Here is a 14523-nt window from a genome sequence, read left to right as displayed (position 1 = left end):
GGACCCTGGTGTTAATACTCTGTTTATTGAGTTATGTTTATTCATGCAAATGCCCAGTAAAGTTATAACTAAAAAAGGATGTTCTGGTAGTTAGTGGCAGGTAGTTTATTTTATTGTAGCCCCCATTTTAATTGTTCCTAACCTCCTAGGGTCCAACAAAATCATTTGGGAAAGAAAAGGGGGTTAACAAAAACCACAATAAAATCCTTTGCTTTCACAGTCTCTTTGGAGACACAGGCCTCATGACTCAGGTATTTCTGAACTTCTGTTTCTTCCTGTGAAAGCTTTACCACAGAAACGTTTTCTCTCAAATTTTCCATTTTGTTCTGCATTGCAATAGGACCTTGGAGCTGCATATATTTAGTTAGAAAAAATTGCATTTAGAACTTATTTAAATGCAATTCTCTTTTACCTAGTTATTGAAAAGTATTCTTACTGAGATGTATTTAAAATGATATGTGAATAAAACATCATAAATAGCACATAAATCCATACCAATAAGGTATCGGTGACTGATCATCTAGGAGAATCTAGTGAGTATCAGCAAGGCTTTAAACCTGACAGCCACAGAGTGTTCTGTTTTGCCACTTTTTTTTATTATTTTGGTATTCATCCTGAAAGTTCTACATTACTTTATGCTAATTTGTTTAGATTCCAGATTATAGATCTTGATAATGTGTCAGTGTTTTAATTAAAGAGCTGTGGATGAATATTCAGCAGATTAAAGCTTGCTGAAAAACATTTAAAAGTAATATTTATATATTTCCTATAATATTGTGCTGCATAAAAATAGTGTAGCTTTTTTCAGTGAAAATTATATATATTTAGTATATACTTTTGTATTAAGTGAATTGCAGCAAGTTTTACCATGCGGTTTGTGTTATTTGGATGGCTGGTAATAAAGCAAAGCATAGTTTTCCACATGCAGTATTGCTATAGAATATTACATTCCTAAGTGATATGTTTATTTTTCCTACAATGTGTATAAAGAAAGTTTCTGAATCTCCATCTTCCTTTGTTATTCAACTTGCGTATAGATCCCTCAGCTTGCACGCTGTTTTTTTTTTCTTTTTTGTCTGGTGAACTTCTCATTTTAGACATTCCACAGTGATTATACTGTATGCAGGGGTACTCCTGTCTTAAGACAAATTGAGAACCTTTAAGTGCTCCACAGTGGTGACAAAAGTACCAAAGTTTTGGCTTTTGAATCAGAGACTTGGCTCTTCTTGTGGGCTGAGGGGATGTAGTTTCAACCAAAGTGGTGCTTACAAACTAAAAAATTCCCTATCACATGCCCCTATTAATTAACACTGGGCACTGAGGGGACCCAGGAGCTACTGCCTAGCTTGGACGTGGTAGCAGCTCTAAGGATTCACTGCATCAATAGGTACACAGGCAGGCCCGGATTTGTGGCGAGGTCACAAAGGCCCGGGCCTAGGGTGGCACAATCTTAGGGCTGCCCTGCCGCAGTGAAACTTTGAAATTTTGCTCCCATAAGGAGCAATGGGCACTCCTCCCCACTGCTCCGTATGGAAGTTTAACCCTGTGCGCATGCGCGATCGCGCGGTTGGGGGTGGCTTTTGTGTTCGCACATGCGCAATCGCGGGTGGGGGGGGGGCGCAGAATCAGGGCAGCCTCGGGGCACCCGGTTTATAAATCCGGCGCTGACAGCAGGGCTCGATTCGCACAAGAGGAAATCAACGGCACCAAGAGAAATTGGCACTAACACTAACTTCACAGTTTGCTGTGCAAAAAATAAGCTTACTATGTCTAAGCAGAAAGATTCTTGTTTTCTATCTTGATCTTTCTTTAGCTTTAAGCTCCTATGAGGCCTGTGTCCCATTCAACTTTGATGTATTTTACTGAAAGCATATTAGTAAACCATAGCTGAATAATTTAAAAAGGTAAAAATAATAATAACTAGCTTTAGGGGAGATGGAACAATTTCAGTCCCCTATATAATAGGTACAGTCCTACCTATAGGCAATAAACATGCATCTGGGTTTGTAATTTATAACTGCAGAATATAAGACTTGAAAGTAAATAAAACTTTTCTTACCCCTTTCAGATAGAAGCGCAGCGCCTTACACAAAATGAACCGTGCGTTCAGCAGAAAGAGAGGTAAGGTAATTTACTTTCTAATTTAAATGTTCTCACAGTCATTTTAAAGGGAGGTTCACCTTTAAATTAACTTTTAGTATGTTCCATTCCTAGCAACTTTGCAAATTGTCTATTGATAATTGTTTTATAGTTTTTTTATTATTTCTATTTCTTCTGCCTTTTTTCAGATTTCAAATCTGACCCAGCAGACAAACATCAATTGCTCTGTGAGGCTACAATTTTACTGTTATTTTTACTTTTTATTACATAATTTCCTATTCCGTCCCTCTTCTATTCATATGTCCGCCTCTTGTCCAAAGCACTGCCTGATTGCTAGGGTAAATATGACCTTAGTAACAATATAGCTGCTGAAATCCCAAACTGGAAATATTCTGAATAGAAAGCTAAAAACTGCTCCCCCAAAAATGAAGACAAATTGTTTAAGAATATCAATGTCTATATCGTACAAATGTTTATTTAAAGGTGGACAACCCCTTTAAGTCCTTTAGCTTTGTCTATTTATATGTTCATGGAACTTCTCATGCATTTTAATATCCTTATATTTTACAACCGGGGGTTACATAATTTCCTGTATGATAATTATAAGCCCTACAAGTCCAGCTTCTGTACACACAGGTTGCAGTATATACTGAGCAATTCTGCTACACCTGTACAAGACAGGGAAGAGTTTACTAGACCTACAAAATATAAACTATAATCACTTGTATGTATGTATGTATATCTTTATTTATAAAGCGCTACTTATGTACGCAGCGCTGTACAGTAGAAACTTACAGTAATAAACTTTCCAAAAAGATGGCCTGGTTTAGTTTTTGTGTCTCTTTCTTTAGACATCCTTTAAACTGTTTAAATCTATCATAATCATTTTCTGTGTCCATACTAAATATGTTCCAGTACAAATGTTGCACACAGCATAAAGTCAGGGAGAATGATGACAGTGTGGCATTAAACCTTACTTGTCCAGTCTCTTCTACACTGTGATTAATGCTATGCAATGTTGGAGGAAGAGACAAAATACAGTAACATATAAAGCCACAACTTCTACTGAATTATAATACAAAGTACCCACTCCACATCAGCATAGTGAAGTTGAGGGCCCTGAAGTATGCACTTGAACAATATGATCTGCTTATTGCTTTCTTCCACTACAAATATAAAAAATTACTTTGTTAAACCCAGTTTAATTAACTATTTGTTTTGCAAAGTACTAACTGGACTGGTCATTGGACAACAAAAAGAGAATTCTGAGGATCAGAATGGCAGTGACCTGCCAAAATAAGAAACATAAATCACGATGATAACATCTACATGATATATATATATACACTGTATCAATTCTTTCAAAATTTTCTTCGATACGTAGAAAATATGAATGCTTATTTGTCAAATAGCTGCTAAAAATGGAACAAACATTCATCAAATAGGATACTCATTTTTTATTCTGTTTCTGAAAATAAAATGCTTATTCATCATAAAGGATATGCATAGATCAAAATGTCTTCACTAAATTCTTTGTTACACTTATATACTTAAAATGTACTGCTTTAAACTTAAACAACCTGTGCTTAAAATGTGACTTGGGCCTTCTTTAAAGGGGGCCTGCCATCCTAAGAAATCATTCCTAATTCTTTTCTTTTTCTTATACCATATAAATTATATAAATATAGTTTTACCGAATCTTGGAAAATTACAATCACAGCAAGCAGGCAGGCACCATTTTGTGAACACTGTTATTAATACAAGCTTTGCATCATCCCAAAATCTTGTTTATGTACCAGAATGAAGGACGTGATTCTCATGCCCATACACAGAACGTGGGGAGGGATGGGTAATGAGGAGTCCAGTGAGGTTTTTAGTATCTGCAATTTTAATTATATAAAAACTGCATATATTATTAGAGGCACTCTTTCCCTTTATATTAATAGCTTCTCTTTTTTACATAGTTAAATTGTGTTAAAAAAAGACCAAAGTCCATCAAGTCACTTATATCACTTACATAAACTATATATAGCAACATCGCTACTAATGTATTGATCTACTAGTGTAGATTTTAGTATCACATTGGCCTTGGATTTCAAGCAATTTACAATCAGTTGCAAGGGGTTAATTGCTTTATTTGCTTCCTTGTACCTGATGAAAGTTCCTGCTGTCCCAGCTAACTTGAATGCTTTAAAAGCATGTTTTTTTCTTACCAACCTCGTCACTAAGGGGTGTATTTATTATGCTGTGTAACACGAATTCACCGGAAAAACGGTATAAAAAGTTGTGTTCCTCCAGGGCTTTAACACAAGCCTCTAAAGTAGCAATTTGCTCTCATTCACTTTGGAACTGTTGTTCCAAATCTGCATGCATGTGGCAGACTGTTGTACTGGAAGTAGAACCACCTATGAAAGTACCGGATGCAATTGTGAAGGCACCGTCTTGTCTGGTGGCATTTCCAATGTTTGCAAGAAGGACTGAGTGGTACTGAGCGCAACTCTAGGGAAGAGCAATGAGTGCATTTTGATGCAATTACCTTTAATGAAAGTAGATTTAGGTGCACCTTACAGTGGGGAATAGTGCAATTACCACTGAGCATGCAAATGTAAATTAGCCCTATTGTTATAATGACTCATATACACAATACTTTTTTTTTTAGATAAATCATGGATGCATACTCCAGAAACATTGTCAAAGCATTTTATTGCCTACAATGCTAAAGTAAGTGTTATATTCACATTTATTTTTGTGATTTTGTTGATCTTGAGGAATTTCCATTAGTAAAATGGGAAGTTGTTCATTATATTGTATAAACTTGTATATGGACTATGGAGCGTGCTACACTGGGGGTGGAGCTATGATGTCACTAAGGGGGTTGTGGGTTTAAGATGCTAAAACCTGTTTGTATATTCACACTTGATAAAGGGCTTGTGAAGCTCGAAACATGTAGGGTAATAAATTTCACAATTTGCAGTTCAAATCTGCTGTGTCCTGTTTCCCTACTACTACTACATGGCTAAAAGTAGTTCATACGATTTAGACAAAAAAGGTTAATTTCAATCCTGAGCCTTCAGATAAATTAATATGGATAAAATAAAGCGAGCACTATCTAATTAATCTTTTGTTATGGTTGGCCAAGCTCTGCAGTAAAAAAGTTCCCTAAGTCAATAATTTGCTAATGTGCGTGGCAATAAATAATACCATAGTTTTATATATATATATATATATATATACAGTATATATATATATATATATATATATATATCTCTTTTGGGCACTGTATGCCCAATATGACTTTTAGTAAAGCAATATAACCTTTATATACAGCATAGACTGGGACTAGTGATATGTGGGTGGGAATGCCACCTGACTGGTATTTTACCAGCCTGGGCAGTAAAATGATGCTTTGTGCCAATGAACTTGAATTTAGAAAAGTTGAACTTGATGGACTGGTCTATTTTCAACCCTATGTAACTATGTAAATGATTGAAGTCAATGGGCTTTTATTTTGTGGTGGCTTTGTATTGTGCGACTATTTTACTGCACAACTTTTTTTGCAGCCATTGGAGGTTTTTTTGGTAGTTTTTTGTGGCGAAACACATCATATGCAATATATGAAAAAAAAAAACATATATAATACAAAGTTATTCCAGAAATTCGTACTCAATTTTTCAAGCATTAGGCACAGGTCCGGTTTTGCAGCGAGGCCACAAAGGCCTAGGCCTAGGGCGGCACAAATTTAGGGGAGGCCTTGAGGCGCCCGCAAGACAAATCCTGCGCTGATTAGGCAGTTACTTGATAGACATTTGTCTTCTGTCAACTTTACATAGTACTAAATTGTGTGTGTCTGTCAGAATATGGAAAACCTGTTTTGTCAAAACTTGAATTCTCAAAGAATTCATATTTCAAAATATTTGTTTCTTTAAACTAATCTTTTGTAACATATTTTGCAGTTTCTTGGGCGGACAGAAGTTGAACAACCCAAGGGTACTGAGATTGTAAGAGATGCAGTAAGAAAACTTAAGGTAACCTTAGTGTTGCTGTTTTTTAATGTTTATGCAGGCCATGTAATCATAGAGGAACCTAGTGGTCAAAGTAAAACAAAAGTTGAGGGAAGGTATTGTGAAAACATAAACCCATGGGCAGCAACCCACAGCAGTCAATCAGTGAGTGGCCCTTTTCAGCCCACTGCAGGTAAAATAATGAATGCAACAGTCTGAGAAGTTACTGCCCATGGGTAAATTTGCCCAGTGTTGAAAAATAACCTCCATTGAGTCTGTCCCTGAGATCGCCAAGAAAGAATATGTGCACTGAAATCTTATCAGGCCCTGGTTTCCAGTTAGAATGTTCCTAGTCGGCAATCAATGCTAGAGAACCTGCACATGGGACATGGTGTGGCAAGACATGGCTGCCACCAGCCCTGCTGCGCTACTCTGAGGTGCTTCCTAATAGTAGCTTCCAATATGGTAGCTCCCTTCGAAATCTGCTCCTCACTTGTCTTTCTACAAGTTATCTTTTCTGTAATCTGATGCAATATCCAGTAGTCCAGATACCAAGCAGTGCAATGTTCAGATAAATATACCATGCTGACAACATTTGTCTTATCTTAACTGTTAAAGACTCTCACAGGTCATATTATATTATCTTTACATCAAGAAGTTGAACTGTCTTGAAATGCATGCCGAGCTACATATTAACACTGAATACATTTAACTCATCATTATGTTCTGTCATAAGGTAACCACAAGATGGAGCTTGTGCTTTGCAATAAAATTCCATATTTTTCTAACCACCATTTTATGCTTTTGCTTAAAATCTTTGGGATGTTTGCTGGAAACAGATTTTAGTTGGTTTTCAAACTTTTACTTCTGAACAAGAATCAAAATTTTTACACATTGTAGTTCATTCATTCATTCCTCTGTTTATTTTCCTAATAACACAGGGTTTGTGGATTTTTCTTTAAAGGAGAAGGAAAGGTGCAATCACCTGGGGGGTGCCGGGCTGGAGCTCCTGCTAGGAGAAAACTGCCAAGGTAGCTAAAGAGACAAATCCTCTTCCTTCTTCAGTCTCTGCTCCGCTTGTGCATGTGGAGTACGGTGAAATGCTGAACCTTAACAAAAAAAGTCAGCTTTTTCACTCTACTGCACAAGTGCCGTCCCCAGGATTCCGAAAAAAGATGAGAGAAGGAAGAGGCTTGCTTGTTTGCAGCTACCCCAGGCTGGTGCAGTTTTCTCCTAACACAAGCACCAACCCAGGGTATAAGGTAAGTGATTACAATCACTGGTGGGTGCCTAACATTTTGCCACCCTCCAGTGATTTTACCTTTCCTTATCCTTTAATTGAATATACCTGTAGGACTATAGGTGTGAAGGTGGCCACACACGTGGCGATTTGCGATCTTTCGTGCGACCATCGGTCACACGAAAGATCGTACAACCAGCCACAAACCGTTCAGGGCTGAAACGGCAGATAAGGAGGTAGAAACAATAGGGTTTCTACCTCCTTCTGCCGATTCAGTGCTGAAGGCAGATTTTGGTCAGGCGCCTTCTATGGCGCCCGATCAAAATCTTTTAACTGGTACGATCGACGAGTCGACCGATATCAGCAGCTTCCTGCAATATCGGTCGACTCGCCGACTTGCCATACACACACCGAATATCGTACGAAACGAGGTTTCGTATGATATTATCGGTGCGTGTATGGCCAGCTTGAGGTTCTGTTTGTTAAAGCACTACTACATGCAACTACTACATGCAACCTATGCTGGGCCCTTATAGAAGTATTGGAGGAAGGGTTTTCATGCTGACACATATATTTTCACAAAGAATCAGTGGTTCTTAAAGGGTTTGTTAACATTTAGGTTTACATAAAGTTACTTTTGTATAAGTATGTTATATAGCAGACAGTTCAATAACAGTAACACTGGATATCTTGACATATAACAAAGATGAACAGATTACTTCCTTTGTAAAGGTTTATGGGACCTATTATCTAACTGTCTTTTCATAATTTGGATCTCCCTACCTTAAAGCCCACCCATACAAGTATAGATTTTAGTCATCGTATGACGAACATTCGGATATTAATTGTACATGTTAATGCAACAATCTTGTAGGATTAAAGCCAAAATAATAACAAATTAGATGATGTTCTGTATGTATGTATATCTTTATTTATAAAGCGCTACTTATGTACGCAGCGCTGTACAGTACAATACATTAATACAAACGGGATTACAGATAATAATAGATAAATACAAAGTATAACAATAAATACAGATAAATACAAGATAAATACAGTTGCAATAAGTTAAGAGTCAAAGACACAAGAGGATGGAGGTCCCTGCCCCGTAGAGCTTACAATATATGGGAGGGTAACTTACAGACACAGATAGGCAAATGCAGTATAAGTGCTGTAGGTCATAGTGGGTGACACTACAATATAAGTGCTAATTCCCAGATCAGGTGCTGGGTGAGTGCTCCAAAAGGTAGTCTTTAAAGGAGAATGCAAGTCAAAATTTAAAAAGCATACTGCCAATTTTGTTTAGTAAAAACAGCACACTTTTGGCTCACCTAATCAAATATTTACTCAGTCACACTTACTTCACATTTTCTGAACAGGCAGCCATCTTTAAAAAGGTATTCTCCCTTCCTTTCCCTCCTTGCTTCATACTGCACATGTGTTTCATTCCCTCCCCCCCCCTCCCCTCTGCTAGATCCGCTTCTGATTGGCTGGTGGGCATGTGTAGCTCAGAACAGGAGACAGGATCACATGCTCAGAGAATAGGAAGCCTGCAGGAAGGGGAGAGAGATTTCAGTGATGTCACTGTAGTCTTCACACTGCTGTAGGCTGCCAGCACCATATCTCAGAGAAGCAAGCAGAGATCTGGGAATTTAGATATGCAGTAAGTACTTAAAAAGAATGCCTTTAGGCTTACTTTTAATTTATATTAACCTTTCCTTGTCCTTTAAGTTTAGTTTTAAAAAGACTGAGGGAGGATTCTCTCCAGAGGAAATCAGGGAGGGCATTAAGGCGGGAAACAGCAGTATTAGTGGGGGGCGCAACCAAACGATTGCTCTGCATGGAACGAAGGAGTCGGCCAGGAACATACGGAGACACAAGGGAAGAGATGTAGTGAGGAGCAGAGGAATGGAGGGCTTTGAAGGTTAAGAGAAGGAGTTTGTAAGATATTCTTTGTTTAATAGGAAGCCACAATAAGGACTTTAGCAGGGGAAGGGCCTGAACTCTCCTGGATGAGAGGAGGAGAATTCTGGCAGCAGTATTTAATATAGACTGTAGGGGGGAAAGATGGGAGTTAGGGAGGCCGGTTAGTAGCAGGTTACAGTAGTCAAGTCAGGATAGGATGAGAGCATGCACGAGCAGCCTAGCTGTTGCAGTAGTAAGAAAGGGACGGATTTTGGCAATATTGCGTAAGAAAAAGTGTCAGGTTTTGACAGTGGTGTTAATGTGGTCAGAGAAGGAGAGACAGGAGTCAAAGATCACCCCCAAACAATGTGCCGAATCAACAGGGTTGATGAGGGTGCCATCAATAGAGATAGTAAAGGGGGGGGGGCGGGGTATTTAATTTCTGGTTATTAATTGACATACAACAATTTTGCGAAAGTTATGTCCCAGAAATAGTAGTAATGTATGGAAACCTTCATCGGGAATGACATTCTTGCTTACACATATAGTATGTCTTTCTACCAATGAATGTGCTAGTTTGATTGTGTGCATGAAGCTGCAGCTGTTTCTGTTTTGACAAATAGATTTTTTTTTTCTGTTTTAAAATCAGTGCAATTATATACTGTATGAATGGCAAATACAGAGCAGCACCTACATTAGTATTGCCAACAGCAGAACCATTAAAAAAAAGAACCATTAAAAAAAAGAACCATTAAAAATGTTTAATTGACATAAACTAGAAAGATACTGTAGAGTATATAATTTCATTCCCCTTAAACAGGACAACCAGATTTAATTTTTTCCATTTGTGTTAGTTTTCCAGACATATTAAGAAATCAGAAGGTCAGAAAACCCCAAAGGTTGAACTACAGATTTCAATATATGGTGTTAAAATTCTCGAACCTAAGACAAAGGTAAGCAATCTATTTACTAAAAACACAGAAAAATGTCCTTTTTTAGTTTTATTATACATGACCTCTTCACCTCTTCATCCTATTTACCTATCTTTTTCATATATATTATATATATATATATACATACACAAAGTGTATACAGTATATATTGTGAGAAAGATCAGATGAGACAGTTCTTTTGCATAAATAAAGTCCATTTATTACATACAGTTACAAACTCTGTTGTCAAACAGGAGCATAAACCAAACAAAACAAATCCCTTGCCACACTTGAGCTCTAACTACTACAATTTCTGCAGCCGGTCCCCCACTGGGATTTCCAGCTAAACCCAAAAATACAATTCTACAGAGTCACAGTACCTTCACAGAGTCTTTTTTGTTTGAGGAAAAAACAGTAGCACTTTATCCCACACAGGTACAGACCTAGCCTTTCTCAAGCCTCAGTTTTTAGACAGTCTGCCCCCTCACTCGTTGGCTGCTAGCAGATCTAGACTGTTAATTATTATTAGTGACACTATCTATCTCCCTTCAAACTCTTTTCCCGTTACCAGTTCACAATGTATTACACATTACTTGTGAACCATAAAAAGGGTGGTTGCTCCAATCAAAGTATGCTATGGGCTGTGCCATTTATTAACACAACCAATAATAGGCAATGCAATTCTATTTTGGGGTAGCTAGAAATGTTTAGCTTTCAAGTCAGGCAGTTCTTACCTGATGGTCAGTCCAAAGGAATTGCATTAGAAATATCACTGTATATAAATATAACTAAAAGTTATACCAGATAAATGAGAGGTAGACTTTTGAAATATGACTTTTGTGGGGTTTCAGATATTTATTATTATTAGGTATTTACAAAATGCCAACATATTCTGCACCATTGTACAATAAATGGGAGTATACATTAACCATACAAGACATGCAAAACAACCAATAATCAATACAAGAAGAAAAGGCCACCCTCCTCAAAAGAGCTTTCAATCCACAATTTCTACAGCATCAAATTTCAAGTCCCATAGAAATTAAAGGTTTTGAAGTGACAGCCTTCTATGCAGCATCCATTTTAACATAGCCCTACATTGACTTTTGTTACTAGTTAATGAGGGCTAGTGTAAAATGCACAATCAAAGATATAAACTAAAACCTAATCATCAGGAAGATAGTGGTCCAGACCTAATTTCTTTTGCCACTAAATAGTTGAATAGTTGCATATGATAAAGTCTCAAAATGCCTGGGGTAGGTCATTATATCCTTGGTGTCATGGATTTAGTTGGCATTCTTACTTACAGACATTTCCCATGTTAGCTTATAGGGGACATATTGTGTGAAAAACCAAATTGTGCCCATGAATTGTACTCATCTAAAAAAAGAAGAACTTCAAAACTACTTTAAAAAGTAGTGTTTCGGGCTGATTTATTGAAAATTTTGTCTAAAATCCACTAGTCCCACCCATCTGTTCCACTTCCTTCTTCCTCCTTTCCCAGGCTGTGCAGGGGAGCAGGCAGTACTCAGTACACTGCACTGTACAATAGGAATAGACTGACATGATAGGGAACGGAAGCCTGTCTTTGCTTGTGTGACTGCAGGGCTGTGATTGGTTATTCCCCTCCTACTGTGCTTCTGGCAGGGACCATAAGGGCACGCCCACCCCTCTTTTGAAACACGGACACAGGGACCTGAGAGGATCTATAGGGAGCTCCAATAAAGGGGTAATTTTTACTGATAGTATTCATTTTTTAGCCCAAAGTGAAACCAACCACCGTATATTATTTAAAATTGCTTACAAGATTAGAGTTTTTTTTCATTTAGATAAAAACTATATCTTGTTTTTCACATCTAAGCTTTCCAAATTTGCTAGAATGTTTAACTTCAATTTTGTTTTCAGAAGAAATAGCAGAATATATTTTATTATAAGAATGAAAATACAGCTGATTTGAAAAAGCCCCATCTGTCCTAAATGCACAAATAACAAATATGCATGACTTTATGGATACTATACTATAAGTTGTAATATGAAAAATGACACCAAAAGTAAGTTTAACTCAAAAAAAATAAATATATATAAATATATATATATATATAATAAATATATATATATATATATATATAAAATATATATATAAAATTGGAAAATTGCTGATGCACACCAGGAATGTATACAAAATATACTATTTATTAGATTGAAGTTTCATGTAATTGCAAAAATAGAGAGGTTTATTACTCGACTCGAGTAATAAACCTTTCTATTTTTGCATTTACATTTTGCTCACAATTCTTTAAATGCTAGGAGTGCTGTCTTTGTTCCAGTGCATTTTTTTTGTACTAGCACCCAGGTTTTGTTGCTGTAAATGGTGTGCACCCTATGGATTATTTATTTATATATATTATTATATAATTATATATACCCCAAAATTATTTCACAACTGGCGCACCCTATGTAAAAAATCACAGCTTTATTGTGAAACAGGTCCTTGAAACGTTGGACTACTTTTGTGGAATGTGTTTCACAATAAAGCTGTGATTTTTTACATAGGGTGTGCCAGTATGGTATACATTTGATTTGGCTTTGCACCCCGCCATGTAATTTTTTTTCGGCATGAGAGTGCAGACACTCCAAGGACTGATATAAATACATATATATATATATATATGAGTTATGGTGAGATTTATCAGCAACCATTTAACCTGATGTTATATTTTTTGGGGTGTGGGAGAAAACATAAAACCCATGCAAACATGGGGTGAGCATATAAACTGACTGGAACCAGAATTGGTTGCACCATAAAATAGTAAAAGCCCTTATAAGTAAGTTGACCCCAGAAAACCATATATTTTTACAAAGTACATTTTTGTCAAATCTGCCATTCTACTCCAAGATCCCAATTTGGAAAGCTTAGCTAAAGCTTTTATGACATTGCTGAAAAGTTTGTACTGTACAGAATATTATCTCTTATATGTGAATCTGAAACAGAGTGGCTCCACAGAGACAAAGGGCCTCTAATAGTGTAACACAGGATATGTGTCATTATCTTTGGTGTTTTTAATGCAACATTACACTGTGTGTCATAATTTTTATGATGTACTTGTTATTTTTAAATTACACTGTTTACATGGTAAATAATTCATTCTACTATTCAAAATGTTATTCTTAAACCAACAAATGTATTTTTTTTAGTTGTAATATTGGTGTGTAGGCAGCCATCTCAGTGCATTGTGCCTGAGTCTAAGCTTTCAGAAGGAGCCAGCGCTACATAGTAAAACTGCTTTCAGGTAACCTATTGTTTCTCATACTCCCATGTAACCAGAGAAGTCCCAAGCCAGACTTGGATTTCTTACTATTGAGTGCTATTCTGATATCTACTGCGAGTTGCTGTCTTGCTACCTTTTGTTCTGCTGATCAGCTTCCGGGGGCGTAAAGTAAAGTGTGACTGAAGTTTATCAGAGCACAAGCCACATGGCTGTAGCACCCTGGGAAATGAAAAATATGGCTAGCCCAATGTGAAATTTCAAAATTAAATATAAAAAAATATGTTTCCGTGTTTGAAAAACAGATTTCAATGTAGAATTCTGCTGAAGAAGCTCTATTAACCGATGAATTTCAAAATAAAATGTTTTCACATGACAGTATTCATTTAAAGCACTCTTGACCCTCTGCAGTAAGGACATAAATCTGTGCAGTGTGGCTGGAGTTAGACAGGCCCTCCAACAGGGATGAGCATTGGATTTTTAGTTCATTTAAATTAAAAATTCAGTCAATAGGATGATAATTAGGTGTGAGTGTAGGAGGACTTGCTTTATTTACAGAACAGAAACATATTTCCAGGCTGAAAAAAGGTTACAAACCTTCAGCAGAACTCAGCAGAACAACAACGTCATGGTAGAGTTAAAGAAGGAAAAAGTCACTCCTACACAAAACAACATTGCTGTATACCTCAAGTTTTCTGAAGACCATATTGATATGTCAGAAGACTAATGGATGAATGTTCTGTGGATAGATAATACCAAAACAGAACTTTTTAAAATTTGAGTTAAAAGCATTATGTTTGGGAAAAGGAAATAGTGGCTAGGAAAGGAAAATTACAGTAAGTATGAAAACAATTTTCCCTATTCCTGGCCACTATATGTCAACTTAAACACTGGGATGTACCCAGCATTATAACCAAATTGGGTAGGCAAGAAAAAACTCCACAACTGAATGCAGAAAAAGATTCAATTAGAGTTATAGGACCGGAGAACTCCAGAAGCAAACATTGAGACGATAGTGACTCATGAAGGTTTTGGCTGACTTCCAAGATGCTGTATGACAAATTTGATCAATTGGAACT

At 36.9% G+C, this 14523-nt stretch overlaps 1 protein-coding gene across 2 annotated transcripts in view; it reads left to right on the top strand.

The window, feature by feature from the left end:
- The window catches only part of gulp1 (GULP PTB domain containing engulfment adaptor 1), a 132398-nt gene that overhangs the window by 53274 nt on the left and 64601 nt on the right, over window positions 1–14523 (top strand). For both annotated transcript variants that reach the window (XM_018097629.2, XM_031893544.1), the window contains exons 3-6: window positions 2069–2121; window positions 4760–4821; window positions 6054–6125; window positions 10101–10199. In XM_018097629.2, coding sequence (XP_017953118.1) covers window positions 2094–2121; window positions 4760–4821; window positions 6054–6125; window positions 10101–10199 — 261 coding nt within the window. In that variant the 5' untranslated portion in view covers window positions 2069–2093. The remainder of the gene's footprint in view (window positions 1–2068; window positions 2122–4759; window positions 4822–6053; window positions 6126–10100; window positions 10200–14523) is intronic.

This window comes from Xenopus tropicalis, chromosome 9, assembly GCF_000004195.4.
Source record: "Xenopus tropicalis strain Nigerian chromosome 9, UCB_Xtro_10.0, whole genome shotgun sequence".
Taxonomy (NCBI): domain Eukaryota; kingdom Metazoa; phylum Chordata; class Amphibia; order Anura; family Pipidae; genus Xenopus; species Xenopus tropicalis.
This window is presented reverse-complemented; position numbering and strand designations above follow the sequence as displayed.